General features: G+C 49.4%; 1 protein-coding gene across 1 annotated transcript in view; it reads right to left on the bottom strand.

Annotated features, from left to right (window-relative positions):
- The window catches only part of KSR1 (kinase suppressor of ras 1), a 47,639-nt gene that overhangs the window by 12,039 nt on the left and 16,362 nt on the right, over window positions 1-19,238 (bottom strand). The window contains exons 2-4 of the mRNA XM_039720763.1: window positions 9,623-9,763; window positions 975-1,122; window positions 1-125 (exon numbers count right to left, since the gene is read on the bottom strand). The exon at window positions 1-125 is cut by the window's left edge and continues 224 nt beyond it. Coding sequence (XP_039576697.1) covers window positions 1-125; window positions 975-1,122; window positions 9,623-9,763 — 414 coding nt within the window. The remainder of the gene's footprint in view (window positions 126-974; window positions 1,123-9,622; window positions 9,764-19,238) is intronic.

Here is a 19,238-nt window from a genome sequence, read left to right as displayed (position 1 = left end):
GGGCGCGGAGCGCGGCTGGCCGCCCCTGGCCGGGGCACTCGGGGACCAGGCGGGCTCCGGCTGCGAGCTGCAGCTGTCCCGGCGCTCGGGCACGGCCGTCGGCACATCGTCCCGCAGCTCCCCGCCTGCACGAGGAGCAGCCTGCTGTCAGTGCCAGGGGGCACTGCGGGCACGGAGCCCGCTTCACCTGGCACTGAGCTCCCCTGAGCCTCAGCAGGGCCCCAGGCTGTGAAAACTCAGCACAGAGCCTGATTTCAGCTTTTGAGAGACATACACCCCGGGTTTTAAAATGCCATTTGTTTCTAAGAGGTGAATGCCATAACTCCCGAGCAATGGCTGGTTTATACAGTGTGGATGGGAAATATTTGACAGCCTGGGACAAGAAAGATTAGAAAAAAGGAAACATGAGACTGAGCTGTTTGCTGATTTTTTCCATTAACTAATCTTTACCATTTGCAAATGGATGAACTGTCATAATACCAACAGGAAACATCACCTTTCAGTGACAGATTGATAACTGCTACAAAGAAAGATGTGGTGCATGTGAGTACCAGTCTGCTGGGAGAGGCTCTTGTACAAACAGATTTTACAGTGCCTGTGGAAGTGCTAGGGAAAGGTTTCTCTCTGAGCTGGCAGTATTTGGGGAAGGCATCACCTACAAGGAATCTGCTTGTGTTTAAGTAAGTCAAGGATGTGTACTGACCCATGGAGAATGGACTGGAGCATTGGACACAACTCTGAACACAAAGGGCTAATAAGGATATAACCTACTGAGTAGGAGAGGATTCTACATACATTTATTTCCATTTATTTATCTGACTTGATGTCCAAACCAACCCCAGCTGACAGCTCTAGACAGGTCTGATCAGTGCACATCCCAGAGGCACAGGCTGGTCACAGGACACCCCCAGGCAGTGTGTGCAGCCCAGCTGGGGCTGGCCACCAGGGGCCCAGGAGAACAAGGCAGTCTGTACCTGACTCGGTCACCCTCCGCAGGCAGCTCAGCGCCCCGTTGAGCCTGGAGCACTCCTCATCTCTGGCTCCACACCTCTTCATCGTTTCCTTCACCTTGGACTCATTCATTTCTAGTAAGGCATCCAGGGTCAGCTCCTCTGGTATTCTCTGCAGGAAAGCAAGAGACCCTTTTTGTTGCTCTCTGTGTGTAAATGAGTGTCACTGTCTGTACTTTCAGCAGTGGCACTGTCTCACTGCCTGGCTGACTCTTGGTTCACTCCTTTTGGCAGTGCCCCTCTGGCATGGCCAGCAGTGCCCACAGCTGCTCTCTCCCTGCCCGGGGTGTGAGTGTGCTCTGCACCTCCAGGACTGCTCATCCTCTGCTATTCCACTTAGGATTACAGGGGATCAAAATACTCCTCCCCTCGTGGAAAATTTTTGCAAAGCTACTAATGAAACTTAACTTTTTCATTAAAAATAGGGTCAGAAATAAAACAGGTCTAAAACCTGAAAAAGAGTCAGATAAGGATGTTTGGCTTTTCAGTACTCAAGTGAACAGCAGAAACACTGAGGAAAATTACTTCTTTATTTGAGCAAAAAAGAAATGTTTGGACAAAGATAGCGGCCTGCTCCTCAAGCAGTTTTTCCTTCATCAGAGAACCAGCCTTACCCATATCCTGCCTGGAGAGATATCTGTGCAGAACTCCTTCTACATCTTAATACACCAAAGCCCCACAGTGATAAGGCTCAGATCAGGCAAACACAAAAGATACAAGAGCCTGGAAAACACAGAATGATCTGGTATTTCCTGACACAGAACTGAGCTGTGTCTCTCTCTCCTCCCCCATTGAAATGTTTCCAGTGTAAGTCTGCAGCAATTGTGGTTAATAAACAAAACCAGGATACTTAGCCCAGTTACCCAGGAATTTCCCTGTAAAGTTCTGCCTAAACAAACCTCCCTGTTGCCTATTCTCACAATGAGATCACAAATTTCACAATATTTGGCCTTTATCCTAAGGTTTCAACTCCTGGAATCAAACTATATAAAAGGCTTTGAACTTTATTTGAAGGGGAAACTCAAAAGTGTGTCTCACTGCTTGGTGAAACAAAAAGCTTGGAATCCTCTAGTCCATAACCCCACTTCTGACTCAAAAGCAAACGTGAATGAGTTGAATGTCCTTTAACAATTGCATCTTTCCTAAGGCAGACTCTTGCTTCGAGGGCTGACGCAGGACTTTCAGCTGTGACAGTGCTCAACAGCCCCAACCTTTGCAGCTCTGTAGGTGGCAACACAAAGAGTTTCCAATTTTAGTAACTGTGGCATGGAGCAAACAAAAAGAATAAATTAAGAAAGGGCAGAAGCCTAAGAAACACATCCTGTATCTTCTGTCACATGCCCTGAACTGGATGAAACACAAAACACAGCTGACTCAAGGGGAGGCCAGGAATTTAAACGAGCAGTAAGCATGAAGCAGGACCAGAGCAGAGCCACAGTTCAGTGAAGTTTGGGTAGATTTTCTTTTTGTTCTCTAACTAATCTTTGCAGAATAACAAAAGCACAGACATTACAGCTGATGTTGGGTATTATTCATTTTTCTGCACATCTGCACCACCATAATGCAGGACATAATCTGCCCCCAAAATCTTGTTCCTGAATGACTCAAATAAAATTCAGAAAGAACAGAGACAGTGCAAAATCTATCTCCTGGGATTCCTGCCCTGCTATCACACTTCAAAAAACAAAACTCTCAGGGATGCAGATGCTCAGAGCTGGACCTGTGATGTGTTTCCATGATTCCAGCACCCCAGCATGAAGGCAGCACAGTTTGCTCACACAGAGCCCCAGCTGAGCTGGGCTGCTAACACCAGAATTGCACCAAGTCTCTCTCACAGTCAGTCCTTTCCCCAGCACCCCTGGATTCCTCTCCCTGGCAGCTCACAGAAGCAGCTTTGGGACAGGGGCAAACAGGGATGAAGGGTGAGTGGAACATGGAGACAGCTTTTTACCCCAGCCTGCGTGCTCCTGGAGCCAGGAAGCCAATGTGCACTGTTAAGCACAAGGAAAAGCCAATGTCTTACAAAAACATTTATCCTATTTCATACTGTTACACAGTGTTAGAGTAAGTGGGATTACAGTGATGCCATTTTTGAATTATCTTGAAATATTTCCTCACTCTCACCATTCTCCCCTAAGAAAACAACACAGACTGTGTAGCCCTTGCTGTAGGCAGGAGCATCACTCCAGATCCCAGCAGGAGCTCCCCAGTCCCATCACCCAGGACCCCCTCACTTCCCAGGCTTTCATGCACACATGTAACCAGGAACTGAGCAGAGCTGTTAGTAAGTTAGCTGGTAATGTGGAAGAAACCAAGGTTTCCTCAGGAGAGCAGAGCTTTCCCACCACAGCCAGGGGTAGCTGCAATGCAGCCCCAGCTGGTGGACTGGTGGCAGCATGGCTGGGGATCTGCTTTCTCAATGCCTGCTCTGTGGCAGGAACCAACCTTCAAGCTGGATCAAGGAGTCAAGCCTTCCTGGTTGCAGAGAAAACAATTTTTTTAAGATTCCCAAGCTACTGAGCACTTTAGAAGTGTCAGGGCACTCTTCCTTTGCCCCATCCCTTTGAGGACAGTCTCCCTCTGCCCAGAGCTGACTGGTCTGTGGTGGTCCCCACAAGACCCAGCTCTGCACCCCCAGCTCAGCTCTCACAGTGACCCTGCCTGAGGGGACTGCACCCACACAGAGCCCAAGCTCCTCTTCTTCTCAGCAGTTTAATTTTAGAAAGACAGAATAGCAAGTTGTAGGAAAGTAGAAAGTACAGAAAAGGAGATTATATTTAAACAATCCCAACGACCTTGAGCTGGGAGAGCTCAGACTTTCTGAACCTGCTGCCAGCCCCCATGACACGCGACAAAAGAAATAAGCCTTCAAAGAGGGGGAGGGAGGGGAAGTAAGAGGCTTTCTTTAAACAGCCACTCATGTGCTGCACATATGTGGTGGCTTAATATAAAACTGGTCAACCTGATCCCTGTAAGATTGGCCTGCTCTGCCGTGGCTGTGTGTCACCCCCCAGGCAGTGTGATAGTGAGGAGGGTCACTAGTTCAGGGTGGCTCCCAAACAGGTTCTGCTGCTGCCCTGGCTCAGCTGCTGTGGGGGGAGAAGGGCCCCTGCTCGGGGCACGTGGGGGGCTGCAGCCCCTCAGTGCAGCTCTGGGCCCTTGCACAGGGGTCACTCCCACCCTTCACCACTGAGGGTGAGAAATGTGGGTCCAGCTGACCTCTCTTTACCTGCTTCTTTAGTGGGTGCTGAGGCTTTTTTAAAAAACAGCTTTAAAAATGCAGATTAAAGGCTTGCATTAGGACCAAGCTCAACACCACCTCCCTGGGCACACCTTGTCTTGACAGGGAGAGCTGCAAGATATTCAGACAGTGCTCTACTAATAAGGTCAGATTTAAAATCAGAGAAAAAGCAGGAGAAGACAGAATCTGCTTTCAATCTTCAGCACCTCATAACTGCCAGCAAAATCTAAAACCTAACCATGCACTGCTCAGCAGAAGGGATGCTAAAAAGTCCAAAGCAGGAAATTATTCCTCTCTACAACAGGTAAGAGGACCTTTCCCTGAAGCCCTCCTGCTGATTAGACACAGACTGCACTTCATGGTGCACATGTCTAAAGAGAGAAAAGTGAGTACCAGTGCATCCAAGGAGCCATCCAAGGGTCAGTCTCAATTAGTCTGGGTGAAGAGTTCACAACAGTCTTTAATCTTGTCTGGTGTCCAACTTAAATCCCTGAAACATGGCAAAAATGCTGGTATCTAACACAGTGGAGGGGTTATTTTTGGTAAAGATTCCACCCTGCAGATAAGCCTACATAGCTAATGCTGACCTGCTCCTCGACCCAGTAGCCACAGCTCTTCCTGCAAAGCTGGACAGTTGTCAAGGCCCCAAATGCCTCCTCTTAAATCAATACATTCCCTCTCCAATCATCCTCCTGTGAAGCAGCAGATGCTAGAAGAGAAAGCCCATTACATAAGGTGCTTAAATTCCCACTGATAGCTCTAAGCAAAGCATGTAAAGATGCTCTTAAGAACATCTTGTGCCTGCTAGTTGTTATTTTGCAGTGTTTTTCTGGTGCCCAGCAATGAAGGTACTGAAAAATTGCTGTATTATTAAATTCCTGGAGATTTTATGGGCATTCTGGAAAGCTTCTCACTTGAAATTTCCAGCTTGCATTAAGCTGCGAGCATAAACAGGCCATGGTTCCACCTAGCATCACCCTCCTCAGTGTTCCACCTCGCAGCAGAGGCTGGAGAGGAGCTGACAGGCTCAAGGCATTCTGTCCAGCTGGCTCTTTGGGGACAGGAGAGCTGCTGTCACTGCTCTTCTGTGGCAGACAGGTGTAGCAGTTGCAGATCCCTCGGGCTGACCTCAAGCCATGAAGGGTTCAGAGTGCCCAAAGCTGCAAGGGGCACCTGGAGCCCTTGGCAGGGAAGGGGAGCCCTGGCAGCAGTGGAGACTGTCTTCCAGGAGCTGTTTACACTGGGGAGGGGCCTTCAGCTGGAACACTGAAGGAATTTTATAGCTCAAGGAAGCCTGCAGGACAGAGTTAATTTGCATACACACAATTAGCACATCCAGGATCTCTGCTATCTGGCCGGCCAGCCAGAGCTCCTGCTGCCAGACCCATGGAAATCCCCAGCAAACAGCCACGGTCCTCATGGCCTGTTCATGCAGATATGCTGACAGAAAAAGATGAGAGGATACAGCTGGGGAAACCTGATAGGCGTAGGCAGATCTGCCTCTTCTATCCCCCCTCCAAAGGATGCAGTCACAAAAACCCCTCACAACTCCTCAATGACAGATCTGCTACGAGCTGGGCCACCCTGTGCAGACAGAACCCTCTGCCATGGGCTCACAGCAGCAGCCCTTGGCAGGGGCATTTTCACAGGGGCAGCACAAGGCTCTGGGCAGACAATTCCTGCTCAAGGCATGAGCCCTTCCTGCTCTGCTCCTGCTGTGCCCAGCCCTGTCCCTGCCTTGCTCAGCTCTGCAGCTCTTTGGCATCAATGCTGGCTGGGGATGGGCTTCAGAGGCAGGCAGGAGTATCCCAGAAAAGGGTACAATTGGGACTCAAATCTGTTCCCAAAAGGGACAGCCTCAAAGCAGCCCCAACCACAGCCCTGTCCCACCTGTTCCCAGTCTCCCTGGTGACACAGCCCTGCTGATGGCCAGACCTGGGGCAGGATGTGCCCCTCCCTGTGCAGGACAGTTATCCACTCTAAAAACAGCTTTCCAAGCTTGACTGACTGGCACCCCTGCTCCACAGCCAGCAGGGCTGGCCCAGACATGCTTCAGATGATGATAAGAATATGACTCTGTTCTTAAGTTAGTTTTTAAGACAGTGACAAGTTACATGTGGGAGCAAATACAATAGTTATGTTTCTGGGAAGCACAGTGGTAAAGGCAGAGAAAATCGCTTTCTAGGCTGAAGAAAATAAGCCAACAGAATTTTTTTTAGTCTCTTCTATTTGGCAGACATACTCCAAGCTCAGAACCCAGTAAATAGCTCTGCAAGAGACTTCTTCCATCAGCTCAAGAGTGGAGACAGCACTCTCTTCTCATCCTCCTTCCCTGCCACTGCCCTCCCAATTCCTGACTCCAACTCCCAAGGCAATCAGGACAATCCAGATCAATTTTTCTAGGACCATTTTCAGAGCAACTTTTACCCACTCAAGATGACTACATAGCATCAACACACCTTCTGTCTGTAGGGCTCCTTGCCCTGTCTTTTCTAGGTCCCAATTCAAGTACCTCTTTGCCCACTTTCACCCCAGCATATTTAACCATTTGTACATAATTTTTTGCATTAAACTACACATACAATCAGTCTCTAGAATTAATCAATCTCTAGAACAGATCAGATTCTGGAACTCCTAAGCAAAACCAAGGACTCCAGCATTGCCTATAAGAATCCTTGAGCAGCAAGTTACAGCACCACGTTAGCCCAGCTCCAAAGCAGAGCCTGCCACCACTTTCTATGATAAAAATCTATCTGGCACCTGGTTAGAGGAGCAGTAACAAAGCCACAGAAACAGCACAGGTTGGGGCGGGGGTTCCAAGCTCCTCGCCCCCGGAAGCGTGCAGTCAGGCTCCCAGGGTGGGATGGCAGTGCCCACCTACCTGCGGGCCGGCGAGGTCGGCGCAGCCCAGCCCTCGCACCCGGCGCAGCGTCACCGGCTCGCTGCCGTCCGCCGCAGCTTTCGCTGCTGCCCAGCGCCACAAACACTGCATTGTGACTGCTGCGATCTCCTCCAGAACTAAAGGATTCTACAGGCAGTCATTATTCTCCTTTTAAATATAGGTTTTCAAAGAAATAAAGGAGCCCGGCAATTATAATCACCAGAGCTTTCGAGCTTCACAATGTCTACAGCAAGTCACTGAGCAAAAATAGTCTTCACTCAGGAGTAGAGGAGTCAGCAGATATTCTAAATTGGAGCTGCTGCTCTATTTCTGACAGGAGAGCCTGGGAGCTTCTGTGCTTCCCTGCATGGCAGCTTTATTTGGGAGAGGGCCGGGGGGAGCGAGGGGCGGGGAGGGGAGACAGAGAAACAGAGCATTGTTCCTCTCACCGCTGAGCTAAAGAACTCCTGCAATTAGGCTGCTTTTCAACAGTGTTATGTCACAGATTAGCACAGTCTTGAAAATACTCCCTCCAGTAGCACTAGAAATGCAAAGGGAGTCAGAACCATTTCAAAAAGCAAAAATCCCATCAACCCAGGCCTTTCTCCTGGTTTGTCCCTGACAGGCACAGAGAGCCCTCCACTGCACCTCCTCCTGTGCCAGACCTGCTGTTCTGTTCAGCTCCCAGAGGTGCCCAGGGCAGGGCTCTGAGGCAGCTCTTCTGAGACTCCACAGGTACTTGGCAACCTCTCCAACTAGTTTCAGAGCCTAAAAGGCACAAGAAGAGAGGGCTGTGTGCCAGGTGACCACACTGTGACACTTGGGCAGTTTTCCTCCTCTCTGCACCATTTTTTGGAAGCCTTAAGAAGGAAACCCAGCACGCTCATTTCCATTTTACAGCAAGCTAACAGTACCTGAGGGATGGGAAGCTGTTCCCAGTAGCACAGAGCCAGAACCACTCGAGGGTGCCCATTTCCACAGCAGGACCTGCTCAACCCTGTCTGCAAAGGCTCCTCCCCACCCTGTCACAGGCAGTGTGCACAAAGCAGGACACCACTCTAGATTTTATAATAACTAACCTATTAAAGCTCCTTCTGTCAGTGATTTCCATTTGGAAAGCTTTCAGCTGAAATGCAGTTCAGCATGCTGTATGAAATCGAAACAACAGCAGGAATGATCCCATGATACTTGAGACATTTCTGAAAGGTAACTCATCCCAGACAGCTCTCAGCACTGCTGATGTCAGTGTCCAACACCAACAGTGGCTGCATGGCTATTTTTTGAGCAGTGAAATAACAGGATCAAAAAAAAAAATCACTGCAAGAGCAGAGCACTTAGTTTATTAGCCCAGCTATTTCCACTTCCCCCAGCTCACAGCCTGTTCCAGCACGTCTACCCAGAAATTATTTTAATGACCCACAGGGTGTTGCAGTTCTGCTCTCCAGCTAAAACAAGTGATACACAAGCTGCCTGCAACTGCATGAAATGGATGCAGAACCCTTAAGAAATAAGCACACATATGGAATCCCAGAGGAATTCCAGTACTTTGTACACTTACAGTTCTGTCCCAGAAGGAACAGAGTTCATTCAACTGGACACTGCTTGGGAGGGGCAGCAAGAGAGCACGAATCAAAATAATACAGATCTGGGAAATTCTTTCTGCCTTAGACCAAACCCGAATTTGTTCACCCCTTTTAGTGACCACACATACAGAAGGGCAGTCTCAACCCTCTCTGCTTCCCAAATTAGCAGGATGTGGCAGATTTGAAGTGTCCACCTCCCTCCTCCCTTTTCTTCACCTCTTCCCCCTTCCTTTCTGTGGTCATCACAAAGGATTTATAAAAGAGCTACAAAGACATTCTTTTAGACTCAGGCAATTCCAGTAACCTTAGAAACCAATACTAGCTGGGAGCCTGGCAGTTTGGCCACAGCAACAGGCTGCTTTTGTTCTCTCATTGTCACTGCTGCACCTTTGGCTGTGCCACCCAAAACCTTGCTGGGCTGGAAGGCAACACCAGCACCACATTCAAAATGAACAGTAGGAAATAAAAGGAACAACTTGGTCCTGAACCCATACTGTTTCACCAGAGACCACTTAGCTACATCAGAACCAAGCTGGGATAACATCCATGAAAATTTGTGGAATTTTTCAGCCAGGCAGATTCCTGCTGAGGTCAAAGAAAAATTTTGGTTGTTTAGCGATCAAAGGGAACTAAACGAGAACATTGTGACCTGGCCTGCAGAGGCAAAAATGGGAAAAAGAATAGCAAAAGCCTTTTCTGCCTTGTTTAGCCTGCCAGTGGACTGAGCTCTATGTGTGTGTAAGACTGTAACAATGGTCTGTTCTGGCTAATGCTGGACACAGAAAGTGCAGCACAGAACTGTTAGTATCCAAAAGGCAGTAAGTGATGAAGTCCTGCTAGCTCTCAGACGCAGCAGGCAGCCGGGAATGGAGGGACAGGAGGCTCTGAGGGCGGTGTCCCTCCTTACCTGCACCACCTCCTTCCTGACGTTGACGATGTCCAGCCAGTCGTTGAAGCGGGGGTAGCTGTTGAGCTCGGCCGTGCGGTCGCTCAGGGGCACGCTCAGCTTGCACTGCCGCTGCCGGTGGATGTAGTCAATCAGCTTCACCTGGGGACCCAGAACACAAACTGTGAGCTTCCCTGGCACGGGCTGGCCTCGCCAGGCCGTGCTGGCTTGTGAGCAGGGCTCTTTCAGACATAGAAGTGACATCCTCCTACGAGCTCTCAGGGAAATCCACGCAGTGCACTTCCCTCACACTGAGCATCTTTGCTCTGCAGCATCTCAGCAGAAGGCAGGACCTGCTCTGAACCCCCATCAACAGCAGTTCTGAGGCAGAAACAGCCCAAGTACCCAAAGACTCTGAGGCCTGTTATCTGATGGGCATTTCTATCCCAAAATCAACATTAAAACCAGCTAACTTAATAGAACAAAAATTCAGGCAGTTGGACTAGATGATTTCTGCACATCTTCTATTCTAAAGTTTTATTCCAAAGCTTTTATCACCTGACCATCTCATGGCAAATGCACTACACAGAATTCTTCACTTAAGGCACAAAAGAATAAAACAGCAAAAAGGAGTATTGTTTGTGCCTTATGTTTGCTTATCAAAAAGAAAATACTCTCCAAAGATTGCTCACTGTGTCACACATTCCCATGAGGCAGGCTTAAGCTTCAAAACCTTCCTAACAAAACAATGCCTCAAAGCAAGTTAGTTGATCCATGATTTATAAATCAAAACATGTTCTTAGTCAACAAATTTTAGTATTTGGGACATGATCAGACTGAAAATGTAAAGGAAAGAGCAATAATAGATTCTTTGACCATTATCGTGTGTCTCCTCTTACAGTTTAAGTGCCTTCCTATGAAGTTAGTTGAGAGCATGTTTTATGAGCAATCTATTCCTTACAACTATCAGCTGTAACAAGTTTGTCCCTGCCCACACACCAAATTCTGACAGCAGTGCCATGCAGCTTGAGATTTATCAAAAAGTGTGTGAATACTGAAGTGATGCCAATTCCTGTAATGCCCAGAGCCATGCAAAGCACTGCCATTCCCAGGAGAGGCAATCCAGGACTGCCATGTCCTAGAAACTCAGCCATCCCTTTGCCTTGTCACTCTGACCACCCTGCTGAAACCAGAGGAGCCTTCTCACCACAACTTCCCAACAGGGCTTTGGAGCACCAGCCCTGCAATGAACTGGAAATCCCAACCACTCGTTCTCAGTACCTCTTTTTATATAAAGGGGCTGACAACACTTCCTTTTTTCCACCCTTGCTCTGCTTCCTCTGGCCAGAGCAGAGCAGAGCAGGGCAGGGCCAGCCTCGGGAGGGATGGCTGTGGGCTCAGCAGTGCCTGGCCCCAGGGGCTGCCACACTGTGCTGCTGCTGTGTGCCAGGCAGTGTCCAGGGGCTCCGTGCCTGCATGTGTGCCATGTGCTGGGCACTGTGGGATGGGCAGGGGCTGCTGCTGGCTGTGCTCTGGCTGACCTCCCTGCACCAGCCCCTCAGCTGTGCCCTGCCCTGAGCGCCCCTGGCTCTGGAGCAGGAGCTGGGATCCTGCAGGGAGCTGGGATCCACCAGGAGACTGGGATCCCCCAGGCAGCTGGGATCCCCCAGGCAGCTGGGATCCTGCAGGGAGCTGGGATCCCCCAGGGGACTGGGATCCCCCAGAGATCCCTGTGCACGCTGGGGCACACACGTGTCACAGGCTGCCTCAGGGCTGACCTTCTGCTTTCTCACTGTCACACGTCCTCTCCCACAACAGCCTGCCCACAGGGCTCTCCTGTTCACTGCCATGGCAGAAAGGAGCTTGCAGGTGCTGTCCCAAGGATTTTCCTGCTTGGGGCTTGGTTTAAATTTTCTTTCTTCTCAGTGTGCTTTTCCCCTCTATGGACACTGACACTGGGCAGGCTGGGATGAGTAGATGGGCAAGGGCCCCTCAGGACAGGCAGAAAGAAGAGGCTGCAGGAAGTTTGGAGACTCAACAGCCCCCAGCATGCCAAAAATCAGCTTACACAAATGAGAAACAGCTTCCCAACTGTGCAATAGCTATGTCATGGAAAAGAGAAGGAAGACAGAAATCACCCAATCCTTGTCTCTCTGCGGAGGCCACTCGAGGGAAGGGCCAATGATGATATGTGTTCTGATATACAAACTGCAACCACAACATCCAGCCCCAGGCAAGCAGCTCAGCGGGTTTGTGAGCCTCTACATGGAATTCCCAGGGCACTGGGGGATGTTGCTGCTGCTGCCCCTGGCTCACCTCACCCTTCCCCATTCCTGGGCCTGCCACAGGGTTGCAGAGCACTTGGGGACAGAGGCAAGATTGCACAGCGATTTTGGAACTGGTACAGCCAGCCCTGATGGGCCTGTGTCTGCAGCAGCAGCTCAGCTCTGCAGTCTGACTGTAATCTGTTATTTTAGTGTAGGATCTCCCATCAGGCAAGATTTATTTTTCCTGGAAGAAGGATGAGCTATCAGCATACTCTGTAAAGCCACAGCTCCACACTTCGTTACATGGAACACTAATTACAGGCAAATGCCCTAAAAGCAGCACATGATCCAGAATAAAGCAGGGAACTGCAGGCAATGGAGGTGTCAGAATGTGTTCCAAAAAACACAGTGGAAGGAAAGGAGGGCTTAGCATGTATTTATAAATGAAAAATCACAAATTATGTAAAAGAAACTATCCAGAAAGTGTGTGGCCCACGTTACCCAGCTCAGTGCAGTGTCACGAGGACAGCACGCTGCTGGAGGCAGGATATTGCTGAGGTACAGCCACTGCCTTTGCCCTCCTCACAGAGTTCTGCTGGCCAGCCTCAGAGTAACTCCAGGAGCATCACATGAGTCAGAGAGCAGAGCTGGGCTGCGCTCCTGGCCCTGCCACTGACCCCATCTGTGTGATCAGGAGCAAATGCAGCAATCCCTCCCCCTCTGCCTGCTCCTCCTGCACAACTCCCTGGAGCAGGCACCAGCCTCAGCTGCTCTGGTACTGCTTAAAAAAATACTGCTTCAGGAATTTCCCCTTCCCAGGTGGCATCCGTAGCATAAACTCCTCAAGGACACTGCTGCAAGGGACTCTGTGCAGCACGGATTTCAACGTCGAAGTTTTCTCCTTTGCTGGAATGTAACAAACTCCAAAATGGATAAGCACTCTGGCAGCACAGGTCTGAGTGTCTCAGAGGGCCAAGGCTGGTTTTTCCCGGATAACTCTTTTGCATTTACTCCTCAAGTCAAAATTTGTTTTCCTCTAGTCCTATAAATAGTGTATTTGCATTCTCTTCCCAGCCTACATGCACCACGCTTTTCCCCTAGGATGAATTTCATTTTGTTGTTTCCTGCCCAGACTTTTTACTAAACTACATGGTTTGGCTTTAATAGCTGAGCTGTTGCAAAACCCTTTTCTGAGAATATAATAAAATTTCTGGGTTCAGTGACGCACATAAAAACCCACAACCAGCACACAGGTCTCCAACCACAAACTAGACTGAGAGATAAAGCCAATAGTAGCTACTCACTGCCTGCTTGCTAAATGGCACGTCCTACTCATCACAAATGGCAAACCCCACAGCAGGAGCAGCAATACCCCAACTGCCTCAAGCCCACAGAGATGGGAAAGGACAAGAAGAGACACAGGATCTGGAGCAGCTGGAGCACATCACTGATTCCAGGGCAGAGCCCTGCTGCTGTGCCTGGGCAGCTGATGGCCAGGACACCAGTCCTCATTGCTCTGAGAGGGGCACATGCTGCCAGGTGCTCCTGATGCATGTTCACCTCCTCACAGCGCCTTTCAAAGATCCCTTTACAGCACAGATGAGAAGCAGGTCCAAGAAGTTTAGGAGAAAACTGCCCAGCTTGTACTTTTTTATTTATTTCTGCAAAATAAACAGCAGATCTCTTGAGATGCAAGTCTGCCCGTATCCATGACCTCCAGCCAACAGCTGGGACTTCAGAGGATGGTAAACAAAAATCAAATGCCCACAAGTTTTTCAGCTGCACTTCTGCAGACATGGCACAGAGAAGCATCAGAAAAATCAGATCACTGACACTGGGGTGCAGAATTCAGGAGATATTACAAGGAAGAGCTGGAAGAATTCTGTAGTTAAACTGCAGCCCAGGTATTTCTGACCTCTAGTTAACTGATCAGAAATCACATTCTAGCTTCTTCATTTGTCAGAGAATATTAATAGTTATGCTGTCTAGCCAGATAAATCAAGTTTCATGCATTTGGGGGTCAATTCTCCCCAAGCTTCTTGTTGATTATGTTTTATTTGTGTTTAGAAAAGTGGCATATTTTTCCAGAGTCACTAAAAGGCATTAAACTTAGACCTATTGCAGCTTCTGCACTTGGTCAAAAACCCAGTCTGAATCCAATGCACTTGATCCAAATAAACATGGAAAAAGGAGCAAAGGCTAGAAGTCTCCCCATTTCTCTGAAGGCTTCTGTGGCTTAGTCTCATGCTTTTAATCTGCATATCTTGAAATGCTCTAAAAATGCAGCAAAAATAATAATTTTCAATTGCCAAAAAAAAGGGAAACCACAGCAGAGTAGAAATTATAAACCAAACTTGGGGACAGGCAGAGGGAGGACTCTGCTGTACCAAGGTGCCAGCCAAGATTTCTTCAGAATATCAACAGTTGGAGACCAAGTTTGATTCAATCCTACGTTTCACAACCAAATGCCATGTTTTCACACTTTCACAGAACTTATAATCTGCTCAGTGAAGCCTGCAACTTTTCTTGTTGACTTGAAACATACGCAATGTTTAGAAGAGGAGTTTTGCAATACCCAAAACAAACAACTGTCATGATTTAATCAACAAATCAAGCACATGGTTAAAAGCAGATCCTATTGCTCCTGTGCCCGGAGATGAAATCTCAGGGAGCCTGGCAACACTGGAGGAGACAATAAACATGAGCTTACACGGAAACTTCCAAGGCTACAACCAAGTCCAGCAATTTACCCAGCTGGTGCTGAGGCTTTAAAAGGCTCAGATCAATGTATGGCCCAGCTCTTGCATGTGGTTAAGAGAAATGCAAATCACCTATCTTGCCTCAGACAGGAATTAATCAGGAAGGAACTCCTCTATTAAGCTCCTGCCAAGAAGCAGCCCAGAGGGCAGGGAGCACTCCCTGAAGCTCCCCAGCAGCTCCTGGTGCAGCAGGACACTGCACTGGCCAGACCAGGATCAGAGCGTGGGGGATGCTCTGCATTTCTGCCTCCTCAGACCGAAGACAAAACTTCTGAACTGGAGTTTATCTGCACAGGGCACTGGGGAAAGTCAGATGAGTCATCTGAAGGCATCAGTGAAAGTGGATTCCCTTCACACCTTTGGCTGACTCTTATCTATTCTCCCCAGTGCCATTATACACACAAACACTATGTCAGATCAAACAAACCTTCTAGGCCACCCGAGCATTGAAGAGAACATAAAAAGGTCAGAATTGGACTTACCAAATCTGTCTCTGAAGTCATGCTTGGCAACCATGTGAGAAACTGATAAAGATCTCACCAGCTGCTGGAAGAGCAGCAGCATGTGAGGATACTTCAGGGCACTTTCTCAAAGCCATCCAGTTTTAAGTGAAAAAAGGGTGCAGCAGGGTTGATCCATGCAAGGGAAGGACCTAGGATGTCACTTTATACAGCACACTGAGATCTGGGGCAGAGCCTGGGCTCTGGAGAGCTCAAAAAGCCCCTGTGCAGGTGCCCACACATGGAACCAACCCCTCCCCTGTGAGACACCCACCACAGCCACTCCAAGTGTGGGGTCAGTGCCTGCTCTGCCTCAGGACCTACCCTGGAAACAGCCTCCAAAGCAGCCCTGCCCCTGTGGGTTTGGAGAGAGGAGCACAACAGAACTAACAAGTCCCCAGATCCCGCACTACCGGTGTGGGAATGCCAGACTGGTGGAAACAGCAAACACCAAAGAGGTGCAAGCGTTGGCTGGTTCTCCAGCTGGGACTGAAATCAGCCATGCTGAGCGTGTCCTGGGCAGAACCTTCCCCAGAAGCAGGAATCAAGGCCATCTCAGGTATGATCAGAGAGCTGCTGAGCCTGAACACGGGTGTGGGCCAGAGGGGTCTCCAAGGAATACACCAGGACAAGGGTCTGAGGAGGGGACTGGAACAGGGCACCACTGCACAGAAAGAGTGCCGAGGTGTGCTCAGTGTGGGTGGGGGATCACAGAACACAGCCCTAGGCTCAGCTCTGCCAGGGACCTGCAGGCACAGGACAGGCTTCTCTGGGCTGTGCAGCCAGCCATCCAACCAGCTCTGCTCCCGTGTGAGGGTCTGCAGGGCCTTCAGCTGACACCGACCCAACCGTGCCTCAGCTCTGCCCCCGGAGCACTGAGCTGCTCCTTTGTGAACCCAAGCTCGCAGCAGCTGACTCATCTGAATGCCCCTGGATGGTTATCAGCATCTGATCACAGCACCACCAGCACCAACTGCAGCCTCAGAAAGTCTCATTTCCCCCTCTGTTCAGAGAACTCCTCCTTGAGCCTGTAGGTATAAAAGTACCTGACAAGAGTGTGAAGTGTTCCCTTTCTAGTACTGGGAGAATTGAACCACTGCCTGGTTTTGACTGGTTTAGAACCAAATCTGCTTGCTTAAACTGAGAGAGTGGGTCTGTACCCTTTTCACATGACATATGCTCAATTTGCAGGGAAATCTGATCCAAACCTGCTCATAGAACACTTCGTTCAGCCACAGAGAAAACCATCCTTCCCATCTGTGCTTCCATTGGGAACAGTCACATAATGCAGGATTCAGCTGGAGAGTCTCACAATCTCACCAATTTCCAAACTACCTTGAGATCAGCATGAAATTTCAACAGCTCTTTCCAAGACAAGCACAGGATTTGCACAGGACCCAAAGTATGAGGAAGAGAAGCAAAACAGTTCATTTCAAGGAATTATTTGTATCCTAAAAAATTAGGTCACTCCATTTGTCACCCACATGGCTTTGCCCTCAAAACCAATAGAACTGAAGCTACTAAAGGATGATATTGTGACCTGTATTTTCACCAGCCATGCATGGTAAAATAGGTATCAGACAAAATACTACAGAGAAATATCTGACAACAAAGTAATTTGCTTTATTTGAAGTGGCATGTGAGAAATAAGGGGGCTCACTTACTTACACGTCAGCCTCTGACCTGCAGCCTGTGGAATTCATTCTCTACTTGAACCCAGCTGACTCATGCAGCAAGCAGCTTGGCAGAGAGCAGGACACCTGTCCAGCATGGGAGGCCTGCTTCTGCAGTTGGAGCTGTGCTGAAGCGGCAGCAGAGCCCGTGTTCACTTGGCTGCATTTCCTATCCCCCTGCCCTGATCACACAGGGGCAGTCACAGGCTCCAGGGCTGGGGGGACTGCTGTGCTGGGCCACAGGCACAATGCCCTTGAGCAAGACTGGCTGCAGAACAGTGACACTGCTTTGAGTGCCACAAGCACCTCAGGAACATCAATACTCTCAAAGGACACCGTGCAGTAGCACCTTGTTAAAAACAAGAAAGAGGAAGAAGGATTAAAATAGTTTGCACAAAGTGAAGAGCAGCTCTGAAAAGGGCCCATGAAAGCTCTCTCAGTGCTCTGCTCTAACCAGTGGCTCCCAGCAGCAGGGACTCTGAAAAGCAGAGGGAGTCAGAAGGATGCCAGGGATGGAACAAGCCCTGGGTGGCAGTCCCACCATGGAGCCCCAGTGCCAGCCCTGCTGCTCCTGCAGGACCCAGCTGTGCTGCTCAGGGACTTTGGGCTCACTTGTAGCAGAAAAGGAAATAGTTCTCAATGCATTGCTAAACAAACCCTGCAAAACAGGACCCAGCACAAGCCAGCAGGAAAATGTGCAGGCAAGGTGTGCTGGGGGGAGAAGCCTTGGGAGAAACTGGTAAATACAGAGAGGCACAGGGGTAGGGAGAGATGGAACACCAGATGGATGGATTTTCCTTTGAACCCTCAGTCATGCCTGAGGCTGACACAATAGCCACTGCCCAAACACTACAGTATGTTATTTCTGCTTTGTCAAATGATGCAGACAGCATCATTTCTGGGTCACTTGGAGGCCACATACCACTCCTTTTCTTCTCCCCTCTTCTCTTTTTCACAATCCCAGCGACTGAGGCTGTAAACATTCAGTTGAGGCCTTCCCAGCTAAGAGTGGGAGGATGAAACTGCACAATCAAGTAGTTCCCTGAGCCTCATAACATAATTCTCTTCAAAGATTTCATCCCAGCGAGGCATCCGAACCTAATGCAGCTACACGAACAGTGCTCTGCTTAAAGATCAGAGATTTCACACCCACTGAACACTAAAAATGAAAGCCCTCCCCCTTCCTTTGCAACCTGAGGACACACAAGTGTAACAGAATGACTGAGAGCATTCTGCAGACTAAGAACTGTACTTGCCATTTGCTGAGCACAGCCCTGCTGCTGCCACATCAGCTCTGCTCCTCTCAGCTCACAGCTCTCCAGCACCAGCGAGCTTCTTCACCTCAGGCAGGCTTCACCAGGCTCAGCTGTGCCTCCATACGGAGCACAGCAACCTGCTCCTGCCCCAGCCTCTCCTGAGGAGCCCTGCTCCTGCCCTGAGCCTCTCCTGAGGAGCCCTGCTCCCCTCTGCCCTACAGCCCTGCTCCTGCCTGAGCCTCTCCTGAAGGGTTCTGCTATTCCACTCTGCCCTACAGCCCTGCTCCTGCCTGAGCCTCTCCTGAGGAGCCCTGCTCCACTCTGCCCTACAGCCCTGCTCAGACTCCCCATCCCTCACGGAGCTGGTGCATGGCCATTGAGCAGGCATGGATTTACCCTGCTGTGAAGAATACCACACAGGCTTCTCCAAGTACTGCAGGTAAACGAGTACCTGTCCAACCCTGTGAAGCCCTACAGAGGCAAATGCAGCCCAAACATAACACCAATACTCTGCTCCTCTCTATAATTATTCAGCATCTTGGCAAACCCACTGGATCTCTCCTCCCACTAAGAAACCATTACCCCCCACCCCTGTGGGCTTTCAAGGACTGCAGCAGAAGGCAGCAAGTGACAGGGAGTAAGACCATGGAAGGCTCAGAATGGGGAAAGGAAGCACCAGGCCATGCTCTGGGAGTTGGGGCTGTGTCACAGCCCATGGATCTCTCTGTAAAATTCAAAACTTAAAGTGCCTTTAAAGACAACATCCTCCATAGTTTTTATGATGGCACTAATCATTCTCACACATCTCTGACAGAACTCTCAGGTATATTTGGCTGATGGTTCAGGAAGTGGAAATAAAGACACCAACAAGCTGTGCATGTGTAAACTTAGAGCCTAAATAAAGGAGAGTTTACAGCAGACAATATAAAGCCAGACATTTCCTTCAGCAAGGTCAGGAAGAGAATGACTAATTGTAGATCCCCGTCATATTCCTGCACTTCCCTTTCCTCACTGCAAGCCTCACTCTGCAGGTCCTGAGCACCTCGAGCTGGCACAGACAGTGAGCTCCAAGGCAAACACCTTGGAGGAGGTCTGGACACTCCCCAGGACAGAACTGAGAGGTCTTGGAAGGAATCAAGCTCCTTCAGTGGAGCATTTAACTGCCCAGGATGGTGTCCCTAA

This window comes from Passer montanus, unplaced genomic scaffold, assembly GCF_014805655.1.
Source record: "Passer montanus isolate IOZ18808 unplaced genomic scaffold, ASM1480565v1 scaffold44, whole genome shotgun sequence".
Classification (NCBI taxonomy): domain Eukaryota; kingdom Metazoa; phylum Chordata; class Aves; order Passeriformes; family Passeridae; genus Passer; species Passer montanus.
The sequence above is the reverse complement of the archived record's forward strand: the minus strand, read 5'-3'. Positions and strand labels throughout refer to the sequence as shown.